This window comes from Canis lupus, chromosome 21 (assembly GCF_048164855.1).
Source record: "Canis lupus baileyi chromosome 21, mCanLup2.hap1, whole genome shotgun sequence".
NCBI lineage: Eukaryota > Metazoa > Chordata > Mammalia > Carnivora > Canidae > Canis > Canis lupus.
The window spans coordinates 16,648,314-16,663,061 of record NC_132858.1 but is presented as its reverse complement, the minus strand read 5'-3'; the positions used below and the strand labels follow the sequence as shown (position 1 = coordinate 16,663,061).

The 14,748-nt window shown below is 33.9% G+C and overlaps 1 protein-coding gene across 1 annotated transcript; it reads right to left on the bottom strand.

Annotated features, from left to right (window-relative positions):
* Positions 1 to 220: 220 nt before the first annotated feature.
* On the bottom strand, positions 221 to 1,162 carry LOC140613410 (olfactory receptor 8K3-like). Its single transcript, XM_072791937.1, has one exon. The coding sequence runs from the start codon at positions 1,160 to 1,162 to the stop codon at positions 221 to 223; it is 942 nt and encodes a 313-aa protein (XP_072648038.1).
* Between the last annotated feature and the right edge of the window lie 13,586 nt (positions 1,163 to 14,748).

The following is a 14,748-nucleotide window of genomic DNA, read 5'->3' as shown; positions in this document are numbered from 1 at the left end:
TATTATTTTTATAATATATCTCCTTCCCATAAAAAAAGAAAATATTTTTACTGTTTTGTATACTAATGTATTTACAGCACATAGAAGTGTGACTGGCACTTAGATAACCTCTAAGTGTATATTGAACTCACTTGTGTTTGCTATTATTCCTTCTAGAGACATACAGAACAAATTTTGAAGCCCATAACCTAATTTTGGGGGATCATATTTTATGTCAGCTTTAAGAAAAATTATTGCATAGTTTTTTCCACATTGTTTGCACTGCATATTTTACATCTTTGTTCCTCAAGCTATAGATCAAGGGATTCAGCATGGGGATAACGAGGGTGTAAAATATGGACGCCACTTTATCAGTGTCAAAGGAATGGCTGGACTCAGGTTGCACATACATAAATATCAAAGTCCCATAGAACACTGTGGCCACTGTCAGGTGGGATCCACAGGTGGAAAAAGCCTTGAGCCTACCCTTAGCTGAATTCATCCTGACAATGGCTACCAGGATCAGCAGGTAAGACACAAGAATTATCAGAAGGGATGAACTGACATCAAAAACTGAGAAAATCAAAATCATCAACTCAATTTCATGTGTATTTGAGCAGAGCAAAGATAACAAGGGGAGACAGTCACAGTAGAAATGATTTACAACATTGTAGCCACAGAAGAATGAACTAAAAATCTTTATGGTGACTAGAAGAGACACCAATGTGCTGTAGAGATAAGGGATTGCCACCAGCACCTGACAGACCCTCTGTGACATGATGAGGGGGTAGAGCAGAGGGTTACAGATGGCTACATAGCGGTCATAGGACATAGCTGACAGAATGAAAAGTTCACTGATAATAAACACAAGAAAGAAAGCTAGTTGCATAGCACAAAAGTAATAGGAGATTGTACTTTTATCCACAATAAAATTTACTAACATTTTGGGTCCCACGGTTGTTGAATAACCAAGGTCAGTAAAAGCCAGGTGTTTGAGGAAGAAGTACATGGGTGTTTGTAGTCTGGCATCCACTTTGGTGAGGATGATCATGCCCAGGTTGCCCACCACGGAGATCAAATAGATGATAAAGAAGAGCCCAAATAATGGAGCCTGCAGCTCAGGACGATGTGTGATTCCCATGAGAATGAATTCATTAAGCATGGTCAGATTGTGTTTTTCCATCCAGGTTTATTTAAAAATCTATTCTGGATAGATACATCATCATAATCAATAGATTTCATGCATTAAATGCTGGGAAATGTTTAGTATGGCAAACTAGTATAAATAAGATACATCCAAGCTTTCCTTTTAAGGATATTTGAAGACAAACTCATTTCCATCAAAGACTACTATACATACATAGGGAAAGAAAGAGAAATGGAAGTAGATGAATAGTTCTCAATTGGAGCCATTTTAGCCCAGAAAGAATATTCTTCAATGTCTGGAGACACTCTGGTTATCACACCTGGGAGTTGGGATGCTACTGACTTCTAATGGTTAAACACTTGTTAAGCTGCTAAATATTTTACTGTATCCAGTACAAATAATTACAGTACAATAATTTTACAGTACAAATATTTTACTATATCCAGTACAAATAATTGTACTGTAATTATTTGTACTGGATATATTACTATAGATATACTCTCTCTCTCTATGTACTAGTAATTATAAAATATCATTACTATTTCCAGTACAATATTCATCCAAGACCAGCAATAGTAACAAAGTTAAGAACCTCTGATGATATAGTTAGATAGATGATGATAGATAGATAGATAGATAGATAGATGATAGATAGATAGATGATAGATAGGGATGTTAAAGAAAAAATTAAAAAACAAGTAAATATTTAGGACTTATATATAAGGGTTATTATTTTACTATTCTTCATTTGTCTCAATTAAAAAAACTTTATTGAGTATCTATTAAAATTATAGAATCTCCGATTTTAAAGAACTTTATAATCTAAAACATTTTATCTATTTGAAATTTTTGTCTACTTCAAATTGTATTTTAAATTATTTTTTGATTATTTTGTTTTCTTTAAATTTGTAGAACAGATATATACTACTTCAAAAAAAAGTTAAACATCTGTGATGAGCTGAATACTGGGTGCCATACTATATGTTGGCAAATTGCAATTAAATAAAATTTAAAAAAACAAAAAATGTTAAACAATACAATAATATACCTAATAACAATGAATATATCTATACATCTCCCATCTAACCACATTCTATCATTTACGTGGCACAATCACAAAATAACATTTGTAAAATACATTAGTCATATGACCTAATACATATGTTAATTATATAATAATTTTAAGCCACAAATTCCCCAAATGCACAAAACCTACTCCTCAAAACATGGTCCTATGAAAAATATTATGCCTGGAATGTTAGCATATTTGACTGGTATTTGACAGGTGTATGTCTAAGAAAAGTATAATAGATCATAGTGGGAGTTATTTATATGGTGAACCATACCAGGAGATATAGTTTCTACTATATCCTAATTAATAGTATATGCAAAGGGTTAATTTTGGCAAAAAGTGAAAGCTATTTAAAACTCTTTATTCTCATTTCTAAAACTGACTATTCTTTGAAGAGTTTTTGTGTAGGATAAACGAGGATTCAATAACTCAATGTGTTTATGTTACCTGGAAATAGTTCTCAAAAATCAAGTACGTTATGGGCTTTTGCTTGTTTGCTTGCTTGCTTGCTTATTTTTTAATAGTGATAATAACTTATCAGAAATGCTTCTGCTTTCTTTACTTACATACTTATGCATTCTCTGGCCAGTGACTTAAGTTCTTTGTAGGAGCTCTAGTATAAATAAGTGAGGAACTGTTAAACAGGATGTAACATTTGCAACTCATCCCAGTTCCTACCCCACTCGCTATTCCATGACTAAATTTGAACAAGAATGTTGCTACTCTTTGGATTGCTTATCTTCCAATTTTATTATTTATTTTAACAATGTTTTAATATAAGCTATTTTAATATAGATTTGCTTAAAATACTATTCTTCCCCTTGTGGCATTTTCATTAAAATAGAGATATACTAACTTGTATGTAACAAATCATACACACTTTATCAAGCAAGAAACTACAGGAATGTGGTGAAATTGGGGGGTAAAAAGACTACCGGCAGAGGTTTCATGCAATGAAGTTTCATAAAAATTCCCTTTGAATTAAAAGACATAATACTTTAAAGAAAAAAGAGAAAGTTGACAGTCACTGTGATACACCATACCATAGAGACAAAATAAAATACACTAAAGATGAGATATATGTAAATCCCTGGATGCACTTTGACATTCCATATATGAAGCCCACAGGAATATATTCAAACTATAATATAGCACATAATGGAGATAAAAATATATGTAACAACAGAAAATGTATGTAATACCCTAAAAACCCATAGATAAAAAAATTATGCCAGAGTAGGAGATGGATGGCATTTTAAGGTAAGAGAACTATTTTTTTCTAAAGGTTTTATTTATTTATTCACAAGAGACACACACACACACACACACACACACACACACACACAGAGGCAGAGAGAGAAGCAGGGTCCATTCAGTCAGGCCGATGCCGGACTCGATCCTGAATCTCCAGGATCATGTCCTGGGCCAAAGGCGGCACTTAAACCGCTGAGCCACCCGGGCCGCACACTATTTTTGGTTTAAAAAATTATGAATATCAATGCTTCTGTTTCCAAAAAAAAAAAGGGAAATGTACTGCCTGCAATGAAATTATAAGTCAGAAGTCTCTGAATGAGATATATATAAGCAGACAAAAACATACAATTCCACAACATTAAATAAAAAGTAATTATGTGTAATTTCCACTTAACTTACTTATAAATTTGCTTATGTTTGTGACCTTTGGATATGCTATATGCCTGTGAGACATACACCTTTCTTATATTAGAAATATGCTAATGTGCGTCAGTAGATAATAATAGAGAAATATTTAGTAAATACAATCAAAAAGCAGTATAAATATTGGGTTTTGCTTGTTTCATTTTTTTTTCATTTGTTTTGTTTTTCTTTACAATCATGGAAGGCTAAAAGATAAATAGTGTTTTTTTGAAATAAAGATTACTAGTAATTTTTTATTTATTTAATTTTTAAGTTTTTACTTTTTTTTAAGGAAGAGAGAGACAGTTGAGATAGGGGTAGAGTGAAAGGGAGAGAGATGTGGGGCTTAATCTCAGTACCCTAAAATCATGACCTGAGCCTAAATCAAAAGTCAGATGCTTAACCAAATGAGCCACCCATGGGTCTCTAAATTGCATTTAAAACATTTTTTTACTTAAATTAAATCTAATTAACATATAGTGTATTATTAGTTTCAGAGGTAGAGGTTAGTGATTCGTCCGTTGCATGTAACACCCAGTGCTTTCCATCAAGTGCCCTCCTTCATGTCCATCGCCCAGTTACCCCGCCCCTGCCCACCTTCCCTCCAGCAACCATCAGTTTGTTTCCTAGACATAAGAGTCTCATGGTTTGTCACCCTCTCCATTTTCCTTTTATTTTATATTTCCTTCCCTTCTCCTATGGTCATCTGTTTTGTTTCTTAAATTCCACATATGAGTGAAATCATATTTGTCTTTCTCTGACTTTTAAATAGCATTTTTTTAAGTACCAATTTTTCTATGAGGTGAAGAAAGTTAAAAGCATTTCCCCTCACCAGCTTTGGAGTTCTACGAAAAGAATCAAATTGCTGTTTCATAGTTTACTATCACTATTGAATATTTGATATTTATTTTTTTAAAGCTACATTCTTTGACATAATTATACCTGCTTTCAGTCAGGTCCCGCTGGAAAGAACATCGTGAACATCCTTCCATTACTGTAAAACTTGGTACTTAAAGGTCTCCTAATATCTAAGTCATGCTTTGCACACACAACTCATTGTGAGTTGGCAACCCCTTCTTTCCTTAAAAAGATATCAAGTGATAATTATATTCATGCATTTATTTAAATAATCTTAAGTCCAAAATTATTTTTTAGAGAATCATGAAAAGTGACTAGATTCACTAAGTAAGTATTCAGAATGGCATCAAAATAAGAGAAAATACCTGTAGTTTCTTAATTTTGCCAATTAAAAAAAATTGCATGTTTTTCCACTGTGCATAACTTGCTGCCAGTTTTGGCTTCCATTTGAGATAAAACTGTTTATATTAAACCTAAGAATTTTATAACAATATGAAAATGAAGTTTCAAATATGCACAGGAGTATTTGGCCTCTCTCTCATCCCATGTGAAAACATACAAAAAATTTAAAATCAAGGACAGAGGAGTTAAGTTCTGTTCTTTCTCAGGCATTATGTTTACTATAAAGCAAAGCAAACTAAATCAGATATGTCACATTTTGCTAGGGTGGCCATGGACATGAAATGGAATGCTACAAGCATCACTACAACTTTGTGGATATTTGGTAGCATAAGGTACTACACAAATATTCTGTTATTTTTACCTGTAATGAAACCTTGTCTTGACTCCTATATGTGTTTCTTAACATGGCGTATTGAGAATAATATATGGTTTTTCTTCACCTTTTGAGACTCTCCCTCAGGGGATGCCAAGCAATTTATTTATTCTCACGAAAGCATATGAGAGGATGGAAAAAAAGCCTGGAGGTTGTCTATTAATAAGCAGGGCAAATTTGGACTCACCAGTGAATAAATTACATATGTATAATCTATCATCAATCTATCATCTATCTCACCTATTTATTTATTTCACTCCTGTTTTTCACATTTTTAAATTAAATTGAATTAGCAAATATACAGCACCATTAGTTTCAGATGTAATTTTCAATAATTCATCAGCTGTGTATAACACCGAGTGCTCATCATATCATGCGCCCTCCTTAATTCCCATCACCCAGTTACCCCATGTCCCACCGACCTCCCCTTCATCAACCATCACTTTGTTTCCCAGAGTTAAGAGTCTCACTTGGGGCAGCCTGGATGGCTCAGCAGTTTAGCGCCTGCCTTCAGCCCTGGGCATGATCCTGAAGACCCAGGATCGAGTCCCACATCCAGCTCCCTGCGTGTAGCCTGCTTCTCCCTCTGCCTATCTCTCTCTCTGTGTGTCTCTCATGAATAAACAAACAAAATCTTAAAAGAAGAGAGAGTCTCTCTTGGTTTGTCTCCCTCTCTGATTTTTTCCCATTCAGTTTTCCCTCCTTCCCTATGGTTCTCTGCACTATTTCTTATATTCCGCATATGAGTAAAATATATGGTAATTGTCTTTCTAGGATGATTTAATACACTCAGCATAATACTCTCCAGTTCCATCCACAACGAAGCAAATGGTGGGTATTCATCCTTTCTGATAGGTGAGTAATATTCCATTGTTTATATAGACCACATTTTTCTTATTCATTCATCTGTCAATGAACATCTTGGCTCCTTCCACAGTTGGGCTATTGTGGATATTGCAGTTATGAATATTGGGGTGCAGGTGACCCTTTGTTTCACTCCATCTTTATCTTTGGGATAAATACCCTGTAGTGCAATTGCTGAGTTGTGGGGTATCTACTTTTACCTTCCTGAGGAACTTCCATACTGTTTTCGAGAGTGGCTGCACTAACTTGCATTCCTACCAACAGTGCAAGGCAGGAAGAACAGGTGCACAGCAAATAACAGACCTCACAAGACTCTAAAACAGACCTCACAGTGCTCGGGGAAAATAGCATATAGAATTTGAGGGTTTTTTCTCGTGATTTATTTATCTTTCAATTTAAAAAATTCCATTTCTTTTCTTTCTTTTTTCCCCTCTTCAATTAGTTTCTTATTTTATCAGGTCTTTGTTTTTAAATCTTTTTTTAACTTCCTTTTTTTTACATTTACATTTTATTGATATATACTTCATTTTTGGATTCCTTTCACTCCATTCAATTTTCTTTTTGTATATATATGTTTTGCTTTCTTAAAATTTGGAATTTAGTGTCTTCTAACACAGAGACCAAATTCCACTCAGGAACAAGGGCATTACCCTCTTTTGTCCACCGTGTGAGTTTATATTCTCTCTTCTACACCTCCCTTTTTTTTTCTTTTGCTTTTCTGTTTTGCTTTCTGACCTCATCAGATTTGTCTAGTGTGTATTTTCCTTTAGTCGTGGTTGATATTTTGATTCTGCTCACTCATACATCCATTCTTCTCTGGACAAAATGAGTAGAAGGGATTCACAACAAAAGAAAGAACCAGAAGCAATACTCTCTGCCATAGATGTATTGATATGAATTTAAGTAAAATGTCAGAGTTGGAGTTCAGGATAACTGTGATAAATTCATTAGTTTGGGCTTGAAAAAAGCATAAAGGATGCTAGAGAATCTCTTAGTGCAGAAATGAGATCTAAACAGGCCAAAATTAAAAAAATATATATTCTAACTTAGATGCAGCCTAACTGGATGTTCTAACACCTCAGGTAAATGAGGTAGAAGGGAGAGTAAGTGACATAGAAGACTAGTTGATGGAAAGGAAGGAAATTGAGGAAAAGAGAGAAAAATAACTAATAGCCCATAAGGAGAGGCTTTGAGAAATCAATGATACCAGAAAAGAAGCAACATCAGAATTATTGGAGTGCTTAGGGTGAAGAGAAAGAGGGATGGCCAGAAGGCATATTTGAGGAAATCATAGCTGCGAACATCCCTAATCTGGGGAAGGAAAGAGACATTTAAGTCTAAGAGGTACAGAGGACCTCTCCCAAAATCAATAAGAATAGATCAATACCTCAACATATAGTAGTGAAGCTTGCAAATTTCAGAAATAAAGAGAAAATCCTGAAAGCAGCTTGAGACAAGAGATTCCTAACATATACAGCAAGAAATATTAGACTAACTGTAGACTTATCCATAGACACCTGGCAGGTCAGAAAGAGTTGGCATGATATGCTCAGGGTACTAAATGAGAAAAACAGGCAACCAAGAATATTTTATCCAGGGCAGCCCCGGTGGCACAGAGGTTTAGCGCCGCCTGCAGCCCAGGGTGTGACCCTGGAGACCTGAGATGGAGTCTCACATTGGGGTCCTTGCATGGAGCCTGCTTCTCCCTCTGCCTCTCTCTCTCTCTCTCTCTCTCTCTGTGTGAATAAATGAATAAATAAATAAAATCTTAAAAAAGAATATTTTATCCAGTAAGGCACTGTTATTCAGAATGGAAAGAGAGATAAAGAGCTTTCAGGCTAGACAGAAACTGAAAGAATATGCGATCACCAAGCCATTCCTGCAGGAAATATTAAAGGGGATCCTGTAAGCAAAGAGGGAGCCCAAGAGTAACATAGGCCAGAAAGAAACAGGCAATCTACAGAAAAAAGGACTTTACAGGTAATACAATGGCACTAAATCATATCTTTCAATAGTTGCTCTGAATGTAAATGAACTGAATGCTTCAATCAAAAGACACAAGGTACCAGATTGGATTAAAAAAAAAAAAAAAAAAAAAGCAAGACCCAACCTTATGCTGTCTATAAGGGACTCCTTTTAAAGACACTAAAGACACTTCCGGGCTGAAAATGAGGGGGTGGAGAACTTCAAATGGATCTTAAAACAAAGCTGGGGTAGCAATCCTCATATCAGACAGATTTTAAACCAAAGACTTTAGTAAGAGATGAGGAGGAACACTATAGCATACTTAAAGAGTCTATCCAACAAGAAGACCTAATAATTATAAATGTTTATGCTTCTAATTTGGGACAACCAATTATATAAAATGATTAATAACCAAAGAAAAGTAACATAGATAATAAATAACACATTAATAGTAGGGGACTTCAACACCTACTCACGGTAATGGACAGACATTCTAAGCAGATCAACAAAGAAACAAGAGCTATTTTTCACTCTTACATAACTTTTCATCTCTTCTTCACAGGACTTTTAATTAAAATGTCATGTATTTTAGTCAGGCTTATCAAGTGGTCTCCTGGGATGGGTGACATGATAGAGAAATGATTAATTCTGTTCTATATTATTTTAAAATTATAAACAGAATAAAAATTATGTATTATGTAAATATGTGTTATTTCTTTTATTTTCATTTTTGTTTTCATTGTTATTCCTCCTTCTAAGGTAGAAATTAGCTAGACATTATTCTCATCGCATAGTGACTTGCCATCACCGACATGGTTTCCACTGTTGCTTTTTTCATTTTGCTTTTTCTCCTTACTTTCACATTGCAGAATTTTATTTATTCCTTCTGTCCAACTCCAGTCCAATTTTTCTCTCCCACCTTGAAACATGCTCCGTTGTACTTGATATATGCTTATATGATCAATTTGTCCTTGCAAAAATATATTTTACATATATATAACTATGTATTTGTGTTATTTTTCTATAAGTTTCATCGTTGCATTTAAGTCACTTTACTTGTGTAAAGATGATACGACATGTGTTGCTTCTTTCTGTGTTATAAACCATGATATATATTTAACAAATTTCACTTAATGTTTTTTAATAAACATTTTATCTCCAACTCTTACTTATCACCAACAGTACAGGGTAGTGCCTCAATGAACACCCCTGAGTTTCACCCCTTAAAAATTATATATAAAAAATAAAAATTAAATATTATATAGATGTATTCTTAATAAGGGATAAACTATACTCATTAATTTCCCCAAATGTTTCATATGTATTATCCCAACATACTCTTCTATGAATAAATGCAAGAGGGATGCCTGGGAGGCTCAGTCAGCTAAGCATTCAACTTTTGATCTCAGCTGAAGTATTTTTTTTTAAGATTTTATTTATTTATTCATGAGAGACACAGAGAGAAAGGCAGAGACATAGGCAGAAGGAGAAGTAGTCTCCCTGTGGGGAACCTGATATGGGACTCAATCCCAGGACAACAGGATCACTCCATGAGCCAAAGGCAGGCACTCAACCACTGAGCCACTCAGGTGTCTCTCAGCTGAAGTCTTGATCTGAGGGTTGTGAGATGCACCTGTGCTTGTAGCCTATTTAAAAACAGACAAACAGGGCAGCCCAGGTGGCTCAGCGGTTTAGTGCCACCTTTGATCCTTGAGACCTGGGATTGAGTCCCATGTCGGGCTTCCTGCATGGATCCTGCTTCTCTGTCTGCCTGTGTCTCTGTCTCTCAATCTCTATCTATCTTTTTCTCTCTCTGTTTCTCATGAATAAATAAAATCTTAAAGAAATAAAAACAAACAAATAAATAAATGCAAGACTTATCTTGGATCTTTCCTTTCATATCAGGTGCACAAATTATACCTTTCTTATTAATTGTGCATTTACAGTATTATAAGTATCTTTCATATAATTTATTATACTGCTTCTCCCGTTTTCTTTCCAAGTTACCCAACAACAAACATTATTAGTCTGTTTCTATTGTCACTTTTATGTTGATATTTTGACATATGTGTATACCTATGGAAATGTGAAAACCAGCAAGATAACAAACATATCCATCACTCCAAAAGTGTCTTGGTGTTTATACATTTTAACTCCATTCTATCCTTCCTGCCTCTTACCTGATCAAGACAACTTTAATTTGCCATTTACAAAAAACTTTTTTATATTCAAATAATTATAAAGTAATAGAAAGTTGCAAAAAAGACTGGAGAATGATCCCATGTGATCTTCACTCAGATCTTCTGACCCAATAATAACATCTTACAACACTATAGTATGATTTCACAACCAGGAAACTGACATTGGTATAACACACATATTTTGTTCAAATTTCACCAGTTTGGGGTTATTCTTTCATGTATTTGTGTACATTCACTGCTCTGAATTTTATCACAGGTTGATATTGTAACCACCACCACAGTCAAACAGCAGAGCTATTCCATCTCCACAAAGTTCTCTCTGTTACCCCTTCAAAGCCACTCCATCTCCCTACCTCTCAGGCAACTGTTTCTAACCATTGGTAACTGCTAATATTTTCTTCCATTACTACAATTTTGTCATTTGAACAATGTTTTATAAATAGTGAATAATTTATAATCTTTTGGGATAGGCTTTTTCCACTTAACTTCACTCTTTTGAGACCCATCTCTGTTTTATTTTATTTTTTTTTTAAGATTTTATTTATTCATTCATGAGAGAGAGAGAGAGAGAGAGGCAGAGACACAGGCAGAGGGAGGAGCAGGCTCCATGCAGGGAGCCCAACGTGGGACTCGATCCCCGGTCTCCAGGATCAGGCCCTGGGCTAAAGGCGGCACTAAACCGCTGAGCCACCGGGGCTGCCCCCCATCCCTGTTTTAGTGTGTATATATCATTTGTTCTTTAAGGTGGCTGAATAGTATTCCATAGTATTGATAGTAAAATTTGTTAAACCACTTAGTAATTTAAAAACTATATTTTATTTAGATTCAACTAATTAATATATAGTGTATTATTAGTTTCTGAGGTAGAGTTCTGGGATTCATCAGTTGCATATAATGCCCAGTGCTCATTCTATAAAGTGCCTTTCTTAATGCCCATTACCCAGTGACCTCATCCTCCCATCCACCTCCCCTCCAGCAACTCTCAGTTTCTTTCTTATACTTAAGAGTCTCTTATGGTTTGTCTCCCTCTCTGATTTCATCTTATTTTATTTTTCCTTCCTTTCACCTATGATCCTCTATTTTGTTTCTTATATTCCACATGAGTGAAATTGTATGATATTTCTCATATGATTGCAAAACATTGACTTCTTTCACTTAGCATGATACCCTCCAGTTCCATCCACAGCATTGCAAATATAAACCATTTAGTCTTTGAAAGCCATTTGGATTCTTTCTAGTTTTCAACCATTATAAATAAAGATTCTATAAACATTACCTTAAGATGATTGTGTGAACATGCATTTTGATTCCTTTGGAATCATTTCCAAGAATGTGATTAGCAGGTTGTTTTAATTTTGATGAAGTCTAATTTATCAATATGTAGTTATGTATATGTATTTTTGTCTAAGCATTTCATAGTCTTGCTTTAAAGTTGTTATATATTTTGGGGTATATTTTGTATAAGATTTAGGTCAACATAATTTGTTTTTGTCTGAGGACATTAAAAGATTCCAGAATGATTTTTAAAGGTTATCCTTCTTCTATTGAATTAGCTTTGTACCTTCATGAAAAATTAGTTGTAATTTTTGTGGAAGTCTATCTCTGAGTTCTCTATTCTGTTCCATTGCTTTATATGTCTTTTTTCTACCATCAAGGTCACACAATTTTGATTATTATATTTACATGGAAAGTCTTAACATGGCATAGATTGCTTCCCTCCATGTTATTTGACATTATTACATGTACTTTTAGCTATGCTAAGTCCTTTATCTTTTCTAAATATTTTGACATAAACTCATCTATATCTATAAAATATCTTGTTAGAATTTTGTTTTGATTTGCATTACATATAAAACAGTTTGGTAAGAATTGGTATCATTAGTATACTGAGTCTACTAGTCTTTGAACTCAGTATGTCCTGCAATTTATTCAGATCTCCTTTGAATTCTTTAATCAGCATATTTTTCAGCATAAAGACCCTGCACATGCTTTCTGAGTTCTGTTCTAAGTATTTCATTATATTTGTCCGATTATAAATGGTATTTTTTAAAATTTTGTTTTCTACAAAATATCTGTGCATTGATCTTGTATCCTGTCATCTTGCTGAACTCACATTCATGGGGGCATTCCTTGAGGTTTTCTACTAGATAACATGCCATTTGCTCTAGGGACAGTCCTACTTCTTCCTTTTCAAGCTGTATTTCTCTTAGGCCATTTCCTTGTGCTTGCTAGGATTTCATCTTTGATCTGTTCTCTGTAACTATGGATGAGTTTGAATTTTAGATTTTTAAAAAACTTAATGTTAGATTGTTGACCCTTTTAAGTCCAATGTCCCTTATTCTACCTAATAATTTTGAGAGACATCCATATTTTTGTGTTTGTGAATTATTACTTTTTATAGCTGAATCATATTCACTTGCTTGGATATTCCATAATTTGTTTAATCATTCTCAAGTGGAAGGACATTTGAGCTATTTCCAGTGTCTATTATAAGTAAGGCTTCTATGGATGTTCACATACGCATACTTTCAATGGAATGTGCTCTTTTTCTTGGGTAAATACATGGCAGTGGAATGCCTAAATATGTTGGATTCTTGTTTAATTTTTCAGACATGAATATTTTTAAAATATTTATACTATTTTGGGTGCCTGGGGGGCTCAGTCAGTTAAGCATCTGCCTGTCTGCTTTCTGGCCAGGTCATGATCTCAGGGTCCTGGGATCAAGTCTAGTATTGGGCTCTCTGCTCAGCAGGGACTCTGCTTCTCCCTCTGCCCTTCCCCCTTGCTTGTCTCTCTCTCTCTCTTTCTAATAAATAAATAAATAAATAAATAAATAAATAAATAAATAAATAAAATATTTTAAAAATAAATATCTATACCATTTTAATTTTCCACCAGCAATGTGTGAAAGTTTTAACTTTTCCACTTACTCACCAACAGCTAGATATTATTCTCGACATATATTGTTCTCACTGACATTTAAAATGAAATTCATTAATGATAATGCTGAACAAGTTTTTATGTTAGTAGCAGTTTTTTATTTTAAATTATTATATTCTATGAAAAATATAATACCTTTATGTATCTACTTAACAAGGAAATACAAATAATTTTTTAAGTGAATGAAATACATTATCAAAATTTATAAATCTTAATATATAGTTTTTCTCTTTTTGGCTTATAGCCTGTGGGTTAATCAAAGACACTCCAATATTTATTATAGGAGTACAATATTGTGTTCTGTTTACTCACAGTTTGTTTTTTCAAATCCATATATTATCCACACTTCACTGTAACTCTGTCCAATATATATAATCTAAGAAACAGTGTTTTCTTATATTTATATATGCATAGCTCATACTAAGGTACATAATTTTTCTCAATACTTAAAAAATAAACCAGAAAGGCACTATTAATATTTGTCCTCATATGCCTATACATAAATTTGTATATATATTCTTATGAATTATTTTTAATAGAATTTTATTGACTTCACAGAAATTTTATTCTATGAGAGTGGACTCAGAAAATAGTCTTCTCCATAATGTGAAAAAGTTTATTGAATGTTAAAAAATAATAAAAATAAAAATATAAGGGGATTTAGGGAGGGTTATGTAGGAAGTATGTCCAAAAACCACACCAAGTATATAAATTACTACATATCATATCACATGTTCACTGTTTAAATCACAGAATCATCTTTTGTTTTCTCCAGACAGGATCAACAAATCAATGTATTTATTGTATCCAATGTTATCAATGTATCCTAATAGAAATGGAGTATATACTAATTTGAACCAAATTTGTGGAAAGTTGACGAAATGAAAGACAACACCCTCATTTATGATAGAGTAGGCCTTGTATGTAAGCATACAAAAACTACTAGACTGTGACTTTTACTCAAAACTTATCTTTGTTTTTCAGAGAGTAACACCATTGGACAAAAACAAGCATTTAAGAATCAAGATCCAGCTGGTAGGAAAAATTAAAAAACATGGAAACATCTATGACAGACTATGTGAAACTTAATTCACTAGTTCTATCTGCTGTTAGACACAATGGATGTATTAAGACAAAATTAGATGCTGTGGTGATTTCTGGATTGTTGAAATGCCAAGTGTGTGTAGTTGATAGAGTCTCTAGAGCTCCTATGTAATAGCACTCATGAGGAAAGACTGGGACACAAAAACCTCCCTGTGGAATGGAGATATTTGAGCAAATTCAGATGACT